The 16,051-nt window shown below is 37.3% G+C and overlaps 1 protein-coding gene across 4 annotated transcripts in view; it reads right to left on the reverse strand.

The window, feature by feature from the left end:
* LOC125911902 (rho GTPase-activating protein 15-like) overlaps positions 1 to 16,051 on the reverse strand; it is a 208,385-nt gene that overhangs the window by 171,047 nt on the left and 21,287 nt on the right. For 3 of the 4 annotated variants that reach the window (XM_049616175.1, XM_049616176.1, XM_049616172.1), the window contains exon 2: positions 2,761 to 2,939. In XM_049616175.1, the coding sequence (XP_049472132.1) occupies positions 2,761 to 2,925 (165 nt within the window). In that variant the 5' untranslated portion in view covers positions 2,926 to 2,939. Of the gene's footprint in view, positions 1 to 2,760; positions 2,940 to 16,051 lie in introns of those variants that run through there. The other variant, XM_049616174.1, reaches the window with a different exon arrangement.

The following is a 16,051-nucleotide window of genomic DNA, read 5'->3' on the forward strand; positions in this document are numbered from 1 at the left end:
AGGTAATGACAACTTTAACTTAATAAGTAAATCACCTGTGTTTGCATAGCACGGGGTCAAATAAATGTTTATATTGGCATTTCAAACTGTTCTTCTGCTTAGGATACCAAGAAGCTAGGCTCTTATGACGTATATGGGAGAATTTTATGTGGTGTTCTGAGTTCACAGTCATATATAACAAATTTTAATTGAACACAATGACAAAAGAGGATTTTACGAATTAATGACAAAATTATATAATTGATTTGACCCTAGAATCTTTTCATCACTTTCTGTAATAAGTTAAATCGTTATGAATGTAACATCAGATTCTCGTGTTATATACTCCAATAAGTCCATATTAGATTTGCATAATTGTTATGCCAGGGAACATGTAGTATAGATGTGCCATATATATGAAACAGGGAGCATAACACACATAGGACTACTCTAAAGTAGTCCTAATTTTTTTCTGTGCAGATTAAACGTATGTGTCTCTGTTACAACAAACCATGCTGCATGTGACATGTGCACACATTTTTAGAATATATCTCCTCCCACCTCTCCGAAGTTCAAGATCTGCCCCCCTTGACCTCACCCCAACCTCCAACTTCTGAAAAATCAAGTTCTTAGTTTAGCTTCAGCAGATATCTTTAACAGGCTTGTTTGAATAAATATGCCAAAATACTTTACATTCTGTCAGTATCTAGTCAGAAAATTGTGCATAGAAAAAAGAGATGAAAAGAACCGAGACAGAAAGAAAATTAGTGCCATGGCAAGCTTTCAATACAGTATCTCTGCGCCAAGTTTTCTCGGTGAAATGACATATCCTCACTAAAATACCCCTTTTATATAATTATGCACTGAGCACACATAACCAAAAGTAACTTTTATTTTTGTTCCTTATCGAGGAATACATATTGCCCAGGCTAAGAATGCGGAAACAAAAGCTGGGATAATTATAGCTAATTTAACTTTGGAAAACTCTTCTCTAGCAGTCCAGCATATAACCCCCCAAACTAAAGTTATGTAACAAGGTAATATCAACAATGAGAAACTGCATGATAAAATCCTGCCCAAAAGTGAAAAATGCTAATTTTGTCTCATTTAGCAGCTGGATACAGAAATGCTCATTAGTTTTAAGAGGGTTAATCCTTTTAACTTTTGCATATTGATATGCCAATTATGCCTAATTGTACAAGAGGCATCAGTCAAGGTAATAGTGCATAAACACATGAAAGTTATTAAGTACATCCCAACATGTAATAAAGTAGGTGTTAATTGGTAGCTGAGTTCTGCGGGCTATTGAGGTGGATAATTCATTGAGAGATGGATCACTTGTAATTTCTCTCCATAATTCCTTTTGCAGTCTCATGCTGTGATGTTTTCATGCTTGTCAAAAACAACTGTGGCATAGTGCCTTTTGTTAAACACAGCCAATAAAATATGTTAGGCATCATTAAATATACTTAACTTTTAAACTTTTTCAAAGGTACAGTTCTTACTGACAATACATTGTAGAGATTCCAATAATTTACTCTAACCATGTCTCAAGTTCATAGTTGAGGAACATTTTAGCTGGTTTAAACACCAGCAGCGTTGTGCCTCCCAGCAGACAATCCTTTTAAATGAGAAAGTCAATAAAGAGAAACGCATCTCTCGGTACCTTATTTCAGGATGTATCTCCCACTCCCAAAATAGAATCACTGGCTTCCCTCACACTAAATTTGCCTATAATACCTGAAGAAAGAATGATTAAAATCCTGGCTCCTGAGATGGTTGTGGGTTAATTTCGCACTTGAAATTCGAGTGAAAACAGAGAATAAATATAATCAGTAACATGCCACTTAGCAAGTTTATCCCATTTAATAACTCAGTTAGGGCGCTGAATATTTCATAGGCCCCTACGATATTAACAGAACACTCAATTAATAGCTCACATGTTTCTGCAAAGTGACTGGGACTCACAGCCCTTCCCCAGCTAACCTATTTCCCGCTCTTGCTCTCACTGTGAGAAACAAAATAGATCTGGGGTCCAAAAGAGTGGCTAACATTGCATAAATAATTTTGTAACATCCTATGGCCTCAGCTGCAAGTTACCACCATTATGGAAGAAAATTAACCAGAGGAGACTCATCGCAATCAGTGTGTTTAGTGGCTCAGGATGCGTGCAGGGGCAGGGACACAATTGGCAGTAGAGTTCATCTCTAACTATTTTATTTCAAATCTTCCTAATGACACATTATCTAGACAAAATGGCTTCCTCTCCAAACCTTCAGTCGCCACACCATTTCAATCATTTAGGCTCATTCCAAATCAAATCATAATTCCAATATTATATATTGTTGGGAGATTTTAAAGAAGAGATTTTCCTTTTTTTTTTTTTTTTTAAGATTTCCCCCCCCACCCCCACCCCCAGTTCATTCTTAGCTAATTTTAGCCTCTGGCTTTTCAAAGTGATGTACTGTATTTGGAAGTACAAACACCACATGCTAGCATAACCTCATTATTTTTATAACACTGAAGCATGATAGTGGAGGCCCTTAAAATGAGTCAAAGGTGCTCTTCAGTCTACTCCAAATCCACTTTATCACTCTGGATTAAGCCCAGCTCTTCTCTCACAACTGGGGATATTATTATGACTATAAGTAGGCAAGATAAAATGCATTACAAAAACAGTTTTCTCATAGACATTAGGAAAACAAATAAAACAAAGCTAATTAGCTTTTTTAACAGAATTCTGTATCAGGAAACATGGGGGTTTTGGGGTATTTGACTTACGGGTTCAATGACCTTCCCAACATCGGTGAGGATCATGGATTTACTTTGGCTCAGCCTGTCATGGTGGCTGTTGGCATTTTTGATCCTCATTTGCACAGCTCCGGTGCCTTGACGGGTGGAATTCAGGGTATCCACAGAGGTATCAGAATTTGTAGATTTCTGCATATTATAGCGTTATCCTGATAAAATATAAAAGTGTTGTATTATTCCAAATATATCTTTTCCAAGAAAAATTTGATGGAGTGCACATTCCTATTAATCACTAAGGTCCAGAAATGGAACAAATAATTTCCACCTCTCTGCATAGTGAAGAAGAAGATAGTTAGTTTCTAATTGCTTTTATCAACTGGGGCCTCTGCATGTGGACAGTACTATGCATGTCAGAGGACTTAAAAGTTCATGGGCAGCACACTCATACTTCTGTAGTTCCTAAGTCCATTAAGGAACTCTTAATGGCAATATGATACAGTCTTCCTTATGTAGAAATGATGTTGCCAACAGAACATCTTTAATGTATATGCTGTTGTCATTCACAACATCACTGATCTCTTACCCACCCCACCCCATCCCACCACTACACGCTAATATCAGCAGCCTTTTTTGGTGAACAAAAACCTATGTGTATAAGGTCATATTTAAGTGACTAGAATTAGCTTTGGGCAAACTAAGCTGGTCCCATTGACTAATATGTTGGCCTCGACTTATTTGCATGGTGTTCAGTCCTAGCCACTACCCCTACTCACAATACCTAAGAAAGGAAATTAAAGTTCCTTTGTCCTCTGCCATCTGCCAATGTCTGCTGTTCAGTAGCTCTGTTGGACATAGTATTTATGAAGAATATGAAGAAAGAGAAAATCAAAACCATTTATTTATTTATATTTACTTTAATGGAAGAAGTCTGATTAGGGAGGAAAATTGTAAAGGAGTGGCAGTGAGGAAACAATAATTTGGAAAAGAAAATGAAGAGAACTGAACTGTGGCAACATCAGTGGGTGGACTAGGAGGGCTTTAGATGCTTCCTCAAATCCATAATCCTTTTCAATCTCCCCTCTCCACAAGCCCCTCAAATGAACATATCATCTCATTTAAAAGAGAATATTTGCAATGCAAACACAGCTTCCAAGCTTGTAGAAATGGACCTCCTTCTAGCCTGATTATTGTCTCTGTGTCTCACCTATAGACATCCCATAGCTAGTCTGGCACATGTGTCTAGTATTAGAATCAACTGTCATCAGTTACCGAAGCCAGTATAATCCGAAAGAATGATTATATTTTAGGGAGCTAACTGTATTGGACAGAGACAAAGGGGCTAGCTAGCATCATGGTAGTGTTCAAGCTAAGTCAACACTAAAATGATTAGAAAAGGATGAAAACATTTTAATAGGAGCAAAGTGTTACCTTACAATTGATACCAATAAGGCAATTGAGTGATAACTTAGAAAGGAAGTTAATATTTGTAGAGTATTTACTATGTGCCAGGCAATGCACTCAGTGATTCAATTCTCACAAAACTCCCATGAGATAAACATTAAACTCATATTTTTCTGGAAGAGAAAAATAAAGATCAGAGAAACTAATAATTTTCCCCAAAAACAATGGACAGAAAAAGTAAAAGGCCTCTATTTTATTCCAAAAGAAAAAAAAAGATTCATACAGGTGAATCGACAAATTCTAGTTAATCTACACTATGAAATATTATTCAACAATAAAAAGAATGGACTGTTGATGCATGGGACCACATGGATGAATTGCAAATTCTTTGAGCTAAGTGAAAGAAGCCAGGACATTAAAAAAAAAAAAATATATATATAGGTATATATATATATATATATATGGAGTACTTATTATTTAATTTACATAATATTCTAGAAAATGCAAGCTAATATTTAAATAAGAAAGCTCATCAGTGATTGCCTAAAGATGAGATGAAGGGAAAAATGGACTATAGTGAATACAAAGAAACTTTTGGGGATGATAGATATGTTTGCTAGCTTGATTGTGGAGATGGTTTAACAATCGTATGCATACATTAAAAATGATCAAATTGTATGTATTAAGTACTTTCACTACTGTATTTCAGTTATACCTCATAAAGATGTTTACATGAAAGTCGGTTTAAAAATTCCTTAACTAGGTGTGCCTGGGTGGCTCCGACTTCAGTTGGTTAAGCGTCTGACTTCAGCCCGGGTCATGACCTCATGGTTTGTGAGTTCGAGCCCTGCATCAGGTTCTGTGCTGACAGCTCAGAGCCTGGAGCCTGCTTCAGATTCTGTGTCTCCCTCTCTCTCTCTTTCTCTCTCAAAAATAAAATAAAACATTAAAAAAAATTTTTTATTAAAAAAAAATCCTTAAAGGGCACCTGGGTGGCTCAGTCAGTTAAGCATCTGACTTTTGATTTGGGCTCAGGTCATGACCCCACAGTTTGTGGGATTGAGTCCCATGTCGGCCTCTGTGCTGACAGCAGAGAGCCTGCTTGGGATTCTCTCTTCCTCTCTCTCTCTCTCTCTCTCTCTCTCTCTGTCTCTCTACCCCTCCCCCGCTCAAAGTAAATAAACTTAAAAAAAAATCTCTAAATTAATTAAATTAAATGTCTTAATTATTTTGTTCATACTTTCATTTTTATGTTTCTATGTGAGTGATAAAAAATGTATCTAGCTGAGAATAAAAGCTATTTCAATAAGATTTGAAATAAAAATTTGAATTAAAAAACCCTTATCTCCACTATTTCATAGAAATATAATAACAAATGCTTTGATGAGAAGGGTTTTAAAATGTATCAAATCTGGCCATTAATGTAGACAGGGGGAATCTTCTACATCTAACTAGAATAAGATATAGAGTATTATATAAAACTTTTTTTTAATGTTTATTTATTTTTGAGAGACACAGTGACAGAGTGAGAGCAGGGGAGGAGCAGAGAGAGAGGGGGACACAGAATTTGAAGCAGGCTCCAGGCTCTGGGCTCTCAGCACAGAGCCCAACATGGGGCTTGAACCCACAAACTGTGAGATCATTACCTGAGTGGAAGTCAGATGCTTAACCAACTGAGCCACCCAGGCGCCCCTATATGTAACTTTTTTTAAAAAGTAAATGCATTCTCCATATACCCCAGTACAAGATTATGGGGTTTGGGTTTTATTTTGTGTATTATTTATTACTGAAGCTATTATTTTTTCACAGCCAATCAGAAATTATTTCAAAATAACAAAGCAAATCTATGAATCTTTGATATTTATGAGGATGCTACTATGAGAAGCATGAGTTTTTCTAGAATAAATAATACTAAAATTTGTATGGAACTACAAAAGACCCTGACTAGGCAAACCAATCAAATCTGGAGGTATTACAATTCCAGATTTTAAGATATACTACAAAGCTGTAGTAATCAAAACAGTATGATACTGGCACAAAAATAGACACATAGATCAATAGAATAGGATACAAAGCTTAGGAACAGACCCACAATTATACGGTCGGTTAATCTATGACAAAGGAGGTGAGAATATACTATGGGGAAAGGACAGTTTCTTCAGTAAATGGTGCTGGGAAAATTGGACAGCTCCATGTGAAAGAATAAAATTGTACCACTTTCTAACATCATAGACAAAAATAAACTCAAAATAGATTAAAGACCTATATGTGAGACCTGAAACCATAGAACCCTAGAAGAGTACACAGGCAGTAATTTCTTTGACATCGACTGTAGCAACATTTTCCTAGATATGTCTCTTCGAGCAAGGGAAACAAAAGCAAAAACAAACTAGTGGAACTACATCAAAATAAAAAGGTTTTGCATAGAAAAAGAAACCATCAACACAACAAAAATACAACTCATTGAATGGGAGAAGATATTTGCAAATGACATAGTTGATAAACGGTTAGCATCCAAAATGTATAAAGAACATATTTAACTTAACATCAAAAAACCCCACAAACAATCCAATTAAAAACTGGGCATGGAACCCAAATAAACATTGTTTCCAAAAAAGACATATAGGTGGCCAACAGACACATGAAAAGATGCTCAACATCACTAATCATCAGGGAAATGGAAATCAAAGCCACAATGAGATATCACTTCACATCTGTTAGAATGGCTAAAGTCAAAAACATAAGAAGTAGTAAGTCTTGGTGAGGATGTAGAGAAAAAGGAACCCTTGGCCCCACTCAGTGTTGGCAGGAAGGTACATTCGTACAGACACTGTAATAAACAGTACAGAATTTCCTCAAAAATTTAAAAATAGAAATACCATATGATCCAAAAATTCCACTACTGGGTATTTACCCAAAAAAAAACCAAAAACACTAATTCAAATATTTACTGTATCATTATTTATAATAGCCAAGATATAGAGCCAACCTAAGTGTCCATTGATAGATGAATAGATAAGAAAGATGTGGCATACATATGCAATGGAATATTATGCAGACATGAAAAGGCTGAGATCATGGCATTTGCAACAACATGGATGGACCTTGAGGGTATCATGCTAAGTGAAACAAGTCAAACTGAGAAAGACAAATATCATGTTTTTACTCATACATAGAATCTAAAAAACAAAAACAAAAACAAAGCACAAATAAATGGCTAAACAACAAAAGGTGGAATCAGGGCTATAAATATAGAGAACAAATTGATGGTTGCCAGAGAGAATGATAGCGTTGGCCTGGGAAAAATGGATAAAGGAAAGTGGGAGATCCAGTCCAGTTATGGAATGAATAAGTCACAGGAATAAGAGGCACAACATAAGGAATAGAGCCAATAATATTGTAATAGCATTGTACGTGACAGTTGGTATAGTGGTCATCATAACATAACACACAAACTTGTCAAATCACTATACTGTACTCCTGAAACTAATGCAACATTATGTGTCAACTATACTCAAATTTAAACAAAATTAAAAAGTAAAGCATAGGATTTTACAGGGTATGTTTTAGTGAATAAAGTAGAATGAAGGAATGAAAATGTAAGGATTGAGTTTATAAGGGTGGCTTTGGATAAACAGTAATTGGACTGGTTTTATCAAAAGGGGCCATGATGACTTCTAGTGGCAGCACTGTCTCTACTGGTCACCTTTGTGATCTTGTACAAATCTATAGACCTCTGGAAAAAGATCTATAGATATTTTTCATCGCTGGAAAAAAAATGGTAGTGAGGGGACAGGGTCAGCCACGAGGATTGCTGTGCTCTGTAGGATCCTTCCTACTTCTGATACTGATGCACTCAAAGTCTGGAAGACCCTACATCTTTACAGAACTCAATAATTTTAGGCAGATAACCAACCATGTAAATGCTTTGCTATGACTTGATCCCTAAGGAATTTGGGTATGGGTTGAGGGGGATCCATGATTAAACATATAAGTCTTCTAGAAAAAATCTGGGTTCTCTTCTGAGTGCATTTGAGCCTTGATCTTTGATGTTACTCAGATTCAAACTCAAAGGATGGCATGTTTGTAATAATGGTGAGGGAATTCACTTAGGCTAAAGCCACTATCTTATGACCAAGAGCATGAAGCCACTGTATTTACATAGCTTTGCCGTGTGCCATTTATAGAACATGTTGCTTCCTCAGAGTCTGCACAAATTTCAATGTCAAATCAACATTTGCATTCTTGTATTGATTGCACAGTCAACTCATTATTTGCCTACTGATGTGTTACGGTCAAAAGGCTGGATTACTTAAAAGGCCTCTTATCTGGCTTCCCCACCTATTTTCTTGGGGACAGGCTGCAGAAAACATTTTCAGAATCTTCCTTCTTCAGGCATTTCTATTGGGCTGACAACTTTTCTACCATAGTATTAAGGTGATTTCTCTCTCCTCACACTTTCTCTCCTCTAGCTAACACCTCCTTTCCCATCTGACCCCAGCCTCACATCAACAAAATTTGTTGATACCAAAGGCACCCTAGTTTTTCTCTTTATTCAGCTTCCCTAGTATTTTGTGTTCTACAATGGCATTCATTTGATACTATTTCATATCTGTTCTCATATTTGCAAATATTTGATAGTTTCTAACTTTGCAGAACACTACATCACTCTGAGAAGAATACACAAAATGACACAAAAACCTCCTCTTAAAGATTTCCACCAGAAGAAAATAAATGATCCATTTACATTTATGGAAAGTCTCCCAAAGTGGCATGCACTATATCAGAGTCTGGAGATTCTCTGTATGTATGCATGTATGTATGCACTAAACATCGAGGGCCTTACAGATTGGTGAAGGTGATAGAGAAACAAATCAATAATTAAATGACAAGAATTGAGTGGTGCCCAGTTTGGGAGAGGAGCAATGGCATCAAACTCAGGGTGGAACTTGGAGGTGGAGAGAGAGGAAGTCTGCAAAAGGAAACTAGTTGGTGCTGGTGCTAAGTCAGGGCAGGTTAGGCCTTGCAGGCAAAGGACTCAGAACTGCAAAAGTATGCAAACAGCTGTGAGGTTATAAGGTAAATATTGAAATATTCCATGAAGCAAAATCATAGTTACCAAAGAAGTTCAAGAAAAGGGAAATGATAGATTTCATGATGAAAATGGCAGTTAACTTCAGTGTGCTTAAGTCTGTCATCTTGCTAGCCTCTCATGGGGCTGAAGGATTGAGAGTCCCTCCCTTCTAACCCAGCAGGTGCAGCGAGGGGCTGGTATTCAAGACACTCTGAGGGAGTGATGAAGGAAGAGGGCTTTCCTTGGCATAATACATAAATGTGTTGTATAGATTAATTGAGTGCAAGGCAGAGGTAAGCAGGACCGCCACCCCCACCCCCCATAGGGCCCAGGGGTGTGCAAGAGGAAGGAGAGAGGACAGAGGAGGAAGGAAATCTGATAGACTGAAATGACAGCTGTGCTAATGGCTGTGACACTTGTCACTGTTGCACAAAATAAGTCAGAGATGACTTATTTTCATTGATCCTGTTAGGACCCTCCTAACAAGAGGATAAGGCTGTTCTAAGCCAAATTTTTCAAGTTGTATTTGAATTTCACTTCATAGCCCTTTTTCTTTACCCCCTTCCAACTTCTCATCTTCTCCTTGCCTACATCTGAATACTCTTCTGTTCCCTTACCAGACATCCTATTATCCTTTTCGTAGTTTAGGCGCCAAGCCCCCCACTGAGGCACCTACTTAGGCACATCTCAACCACAGAGTCAACAGTTCTGGAATTGCACCATCTATTTTTCCTTACCTATCTCCTGTGAACATTCGTCCTTTCAGTCAATCACTAAGACATAGATGGGAGGGAAAGAATTAAACCAATTAACATAATGCTATAAATGGATGATCAGACTTCCCCTTAACCTCAGGGAAGCATCTGTCTGAATCTCAAACTGGAAACTCTTCTAGCTATGTGGGAGAAATATCTTGCAGTAGAATAGCCTTGACCAGTCTACTCCACGTAAGATCTTAAGTGAATTTAGGGGGAGGTAGTATTTGTGGCTTGGGACAAGATACTAGCATTGCATTCTGGCAAATAGGGTCTGCTGGAGTTATGTGATGTGATGGCCCTGCCATGGTGTTCTTATTTTTGAGTGTTTATGAAACGAGTTCCTAGTGAACAAACTCCATCCTGAAACCGGCCCAACCTAATGTCAAATGAGACCCTCGCACCCCAGGGTCTAGTATGACATGGCTCCCAGAATCAGAGAGTGTATGATATGTATGTTTCCAGGAACATACATATCAATTTCATGATGTACTACTCAGAAAGGCAAGGAAGACCTCCAATTTGTGAGTCTTCCTGTATTATTCCAGGAACACTCACAAGGAGTTTAAATTATTCTTTTGTTCCACCCTCGTTTTCTTCCCTCATTGACCTCCAACTTTCTATATTTCATAGAGTAGATTGTAAAATCAATAATATTTGTCCATGCTGACTTACATTCAACTTAGTGGCATCAAAAATTTTGTTAACTATAAGGTATATTAAGATTCATGTGATCTAGAGGCTTATTCAGTATTCCACTTGTTCTTCTTATAACATATCATCTACTCATTATGATTATTATAATCATCATTATTATCAAAATTTGTTAGAGAGAACACTCTTGGCTTATGCATTTATATTCTTACATGAGGCTGCAGATGACTAATGAAAATATTGAAGAATTAGTTCATTTTGCATGTGTCTAAAATATCCATTGATTTCATAAAACTCTCCAAATAAATATCCTATCCCTGAGTTAGAAATTGAAATGTGAATCACTTAAGACTGGCTTCACAATTTCTCTAGACTTCCTGATTTTGTATGTACCAAGTGAAGAGCAAGAAAAGTTTGTGATATTGCATTAGTTCCACTTTCAATATTGCTTTAAAAACAGGAAACTGTGATGAGAATGCACTTTGTAAGAGCCACACAAACTGGCTCTTCTCAACAGACTAGGTTCAGTGGTATTCTGGGCCAGATTCTCCAACTCACACTGCAAATACCCAGATAGGAGTGAATGTGATAATTCATCTAATCATAAATTTCATAGCTGCTCTGTCAATTATTTGTTGCACTCTGTTAATTACACTAAGGCTCAGCAGCTTGCCCTTTTGAGTTAGAAAGTGTGTTTTTGACATCTCTTTCCCATCAGCAGCATTAAAAATAAAAGTGTATTAAGACTTATTTTGAGCTAGGAGAAAATGAGTAGGCACTATGATATCATCTCTGTGCTGCAGAGCAGAGAAAATTGAAGTTCAGGTGTACTGAGTGTCTTCCCCACGGTGCCACAGCTCGTTTCAAAGTAGACCCAGGACAGAACTCATGTCCTGCATCTCCAAACATCGTTGCTTTAGTCACAGACCCCCAAGTCAACTGGAAACCATGTGTGGAAAAATAAGGTAACAAGATTTCCAAAGGAAGGCTGAGATCAGAGAGGTAATATGATCATAGTACAGCCATGTTAGGTATATATCATATACATCTTTCAATTTAAATGTTTATAAATGTTCCTGTGCTTCCTTACAAAACAATAGAGACTTAATAAATGTTTACTAAATATATAAGTGGAAAACACATGTAGAAACTAGTCAATGCCTGCGTACATAGCCTAGCAAAACATTACCAGTTGGAAAATGCCTTTGATAAAGTCTATCCCTTATTTTAAAAAAAATGTATAACTCCCTCTGGCCAATGTTTCTAAGGTCCACTGAACTATGACTATTGCATGACAAGTTGGGGCAGGAAAAAAGCAATGCTTTTCATACCTTCTGAGGCCAATACTTGGAGAATAATATGAATTTTTAAAAATAAGAATACCATATTTTCATTTCAGAATAACCCTTTTTTTTCTTTCTTATAATTAAATGACCATGTTTAATGATGTCTTAGAACTTAGCAGGTTATTTGTTTTGACAATAGAGGAAGTCTCCATCGAGTTCCAAATTTCTTTAGGTTCTTAAAGTCATTCTCCACAGAGAAGGACTCTCTTCCCTGGCAGAGACACCACAGAAGATATTGTGAGGAGACCTGTCTCAGAGGCAAGCCCTGAGAGTGCCCAGGGAATCCCCATTCCATGGGTGTCAGCCTAGGTTTTTCAGTGCGTGGCAAGTGAGCTGTCTGGGCACCCCAGCCACCAAGAGCTACGGTCCCCCAAACAGGAATCCTCTATGGCAATATGACTCCATTCCTTTCCCAGAATGTGTGGGCTAAGGAGCTCAAAGAAACTCCACAGACAAATGTTACTGCTCTGAGAAATTCATTTCTATCCCCTGGAAAGATCTTATGTTGATCTGTGGTAGCGCACGGTCTGTTTGTTCCCCTGTGGAAATGACTTGTGGCTATGGCAGCCCCAGTAATGTGTGGCACAACCTTCGTGCTACACTTTCCTGACAGGTCAGTAATTAACTTGCATTGCAATTGTTTGTCGTCTCCACCACTGCAACCATTTACTAAAATAACATTTTAATTTCAGTTTCCTTCCAGTTCACTTTCCTTTTCTTTTTTCCCTGTGGCTTCTACATCTCTAGTAAGTCTAATTTCCCCAGACCACTTCCATAAGCGTAGAGAGTGCAATAAAACTCAGTTTCAAAAATGTCAAATATAATGAGAAAAGAACATCATAGTAAAGGAATTTGACCATAGCCACCCCATCGGGTAACATTGTCTTTGACTGGGCAGGTGTTATATATAGGAAATGTGATAATAAGGCTTTGCATTTACTTAACTTAACCTAATCAGGGAATCAGGGTGATATGCTGCATTTACTGACAAAGTCTGGCAAGTCAACTGCATGGATAAATTGTAATACAGTTATTGTCATTACCTGTGGGCATTCTAAATGGTGAAAATGACAAGTAAAATATAGTTTTTAAGTAGAATAAGTCCAAGACAAAATTGTGTGACAGGCAACCTCAATCTTTTTTTAGATTGTGGTATCTTGGTTGCCATCTCTCGTCCCCTGGGGACCTTAGCCTTTTAGTCCCCATCTTATTGGGAGCAAAGCATCTCATTTTACATTTCAAGTATTCCTTGAGCTTTTGCCCTGAAAAATAAACTTACTAGGTCCCACAGTTTCTACAAAAATTGTTGAGAACCTGGGGGCAGACATAAGCATGCTTGCCTACCATGGAGTCTGGTAAGAGTGCAATGGAGGATGGGACTGAGGACAATCTCAAGGCGAAGGTGACATTTGACCTTGATGTTGTATAAAAATAAGACCCAACAGGCAGAGAAGGAATGTCAAGGGCAGCACAGGCTGAGATCACAAGATTTAAGGAAAACAGGGGTGAACATCCACAAAAACAGTAAAGTATGGGAGGTGGGAAAGTTAAATGATTAGGACTGAATGGGGAGAATCTTGCCATTTCCAGTAAAGAATTGGGGTTTTGTCTTACAGATCCTGGGAAACTTTGATGATCTGTTTAAGGCATAATCCCCTCCCCAAAGATTTGGTAAAAAGGCTCCCAGAAGAATAGATCTCCAGCCACAGAAGAACGGTAACATTCTCTCAAGATGCTTCTTAATTAACTTCAAATCAGAATAATATCATAGCATCTATTTGTAAAGACTGATCTTATGATAAGAGCACCTGATAAGTGATCTGGGAAAAAAATACTCCAGAACTTTAGGAAACTTACTTTGAGCTTCCAGGTGTATTGTAATGCTTTGGTTCACTAAACGAATGAAGAGTAAAGAGTTAAAGACTTCACCGGAAGGGCAAAATGAAGCACTTAAGGAAGAGAGATCAAAAGGTACAATTATATCTTACTAAGGACATAGAAGAAAAATAAAGTTAAGATCAGAAGAACTGCTTTTGGATTTTCCTCCAGTGATCAGGTAAGTAGTAAAAAAAATTGACAAGCTAATAGGAACAAAATGCCTGTGCTATTGTAATTATGTTTAGCCAGCATAAGAAATTTTATGAAATGACAATCTCCTTAGATACACAGGAGAACCATAAGGGGCATAAGTAATGCAATCTTCCCTCTGTTTCCTCTGTCAGCTTTGACCTAATCTAGCAAGAAATGCTGAGCCATTTTCCGCCTCTTGCATACAAGTATCAATTAAGGGAAAACAGGGTCACTATCTTAGGGCACTGGATGATGAAATGTCACTTAAGGAGAAAGCATCAGCAGCCACAGTATTAGGAAACACTGACAAAACAAGCAGACACTCTCTGGGACAGGACCGGTTCTCTGATATTTGTTGGAAGAGTATCAAGTGCAAAAAATACATTTCAACCTGTGGTTGCTTGTTTCCTGGGATTTCATGTTCCGTAGCATTTTCTTCCTAATGGATGTGACTTAGTTGCAAAGCCCTTTTATCAAGCCGAATAAATCTAATCACATGTTGATTGCAGTACACCAGGATCGCTCTATCTCTACCTTGGCCTGCCCAGGTTAAAATATGGGGAAGCTGCATATTGCATAATTAGTGTTTGACAGTAATTAGCAGGAGTCAGTAATTGACAGTAGTCAAATATGTCTGACATTTGTTTTATTTAGCAAATTTGTTATTGTATCCGATTAGTCTTTCCCTAATGCTCATGTCTTCAAACTCTGAACTGATTGGATTGGATTTCAGTGCCAAGGGGACATGTCTGAAAACGGGACATTGTTGTGACAATGACAACACTATTAAAATATTTCAGTATATTTCCTTTAATGCACTTAAACATTAGTTTTTCACTCAATTATATGTGCATAAAATGTGTTCTGTGTCGTTTGTGTGTGTGTATGCCCATGTTTGTATATAAAGTACAAGGAATTGCCACAAACTGAACACTTTCATGTAACCACACCACACGCTTGACAGTATCAGCACTCCAGAAACCCCTGAAGCAGTCACTATCTGTCTACTCCACCAAAAATAATCATTATTCTGTCTTAGGTTTGCCTATTTTTTAAATTAATATAAATGGAAAACCTGGAGTATGCACTTTTTGTTGCTGAGATTATTTCACTCAAATGTCTATTTATGTGGCTGATTGCTACATAATATTCTTCAGTAAAGTGCTTATGAAAAACTTCCGTTAGGTTCTTTGTCCTTTTATTACTGATTTGGAGGAGTTATTTGTGTATTCTGGACACAAGCCATTTTTCAATACATATGTTGCAATAATGATCTTTTCCACCTGTGGGTTACTTTTTATTCTTTTAGTATAATGTTTTCATTAACAGATATTCTTAATTTTAGTATTATCCAATTTATCATTTATTTTTATGATTAGTGATTTTTTTGTTCTCTTCAGAAATCCTTGCTTGACCAAGGCCACAAAGACTATTACTGTATTATCTTCTAAAAATATATATTGTTCCAGGGCCCCCCGGGTGGCTCAGTCAGCTGAGCATCCTGACTTCAGCTCAGGTCATGATCTCACGGCTCATGAGTTTGAGCCCCGCGTCGGGCTCTGCGCTGACAGCTCAGAGACTGGATCCTGCTTTGGATTCTGTGTCTCCCTCTCTCTCTGCCCCTCCCCCACTCGTGCCAGGTCTCTGTCTCTCAAAAACAAACATTAAAAAAATTTTTTTAAATATATATTGTTCCAACTTTTATTTTTAGAACTGTGATCCTTCTGGAAATAATTTCTGTGTTTAATGTGAGATAGGGGTATCTTTCTGTAAAGATTATATATATATAATGATATATTAAGATCTATATAAGATTATATATATTAAGATTATAAGATATATATTAAGGTTATAAGATATAATAACAGATATTATATACGTATATATATAAATCTTTTAATTAGAAGGACCGGTCATCTCTCATGATTTATTGAGGTTAGAAAAGACCAGGATCTGGCTCTTCATCTGAAGTAAACAGGTATTGGAGAGCTCTCCAAACCACAAATGTTCACGAGAGATGC

This window comes from Panthera uncia (genome assembly GCF_023721935.1).
Source record: "Panthera uncia isolate 11264 chromosome C1 unlocalized genomic scaffold, Puncia_PCG_1.0 HiC_scaffold_3, whole genome shotgun sequence".
Lineage (NCBI taxonomy): Eukaryota > Metazoa > Chordata > Mammalia > Carnivora > Felidae > Panthera > Panthera uncia.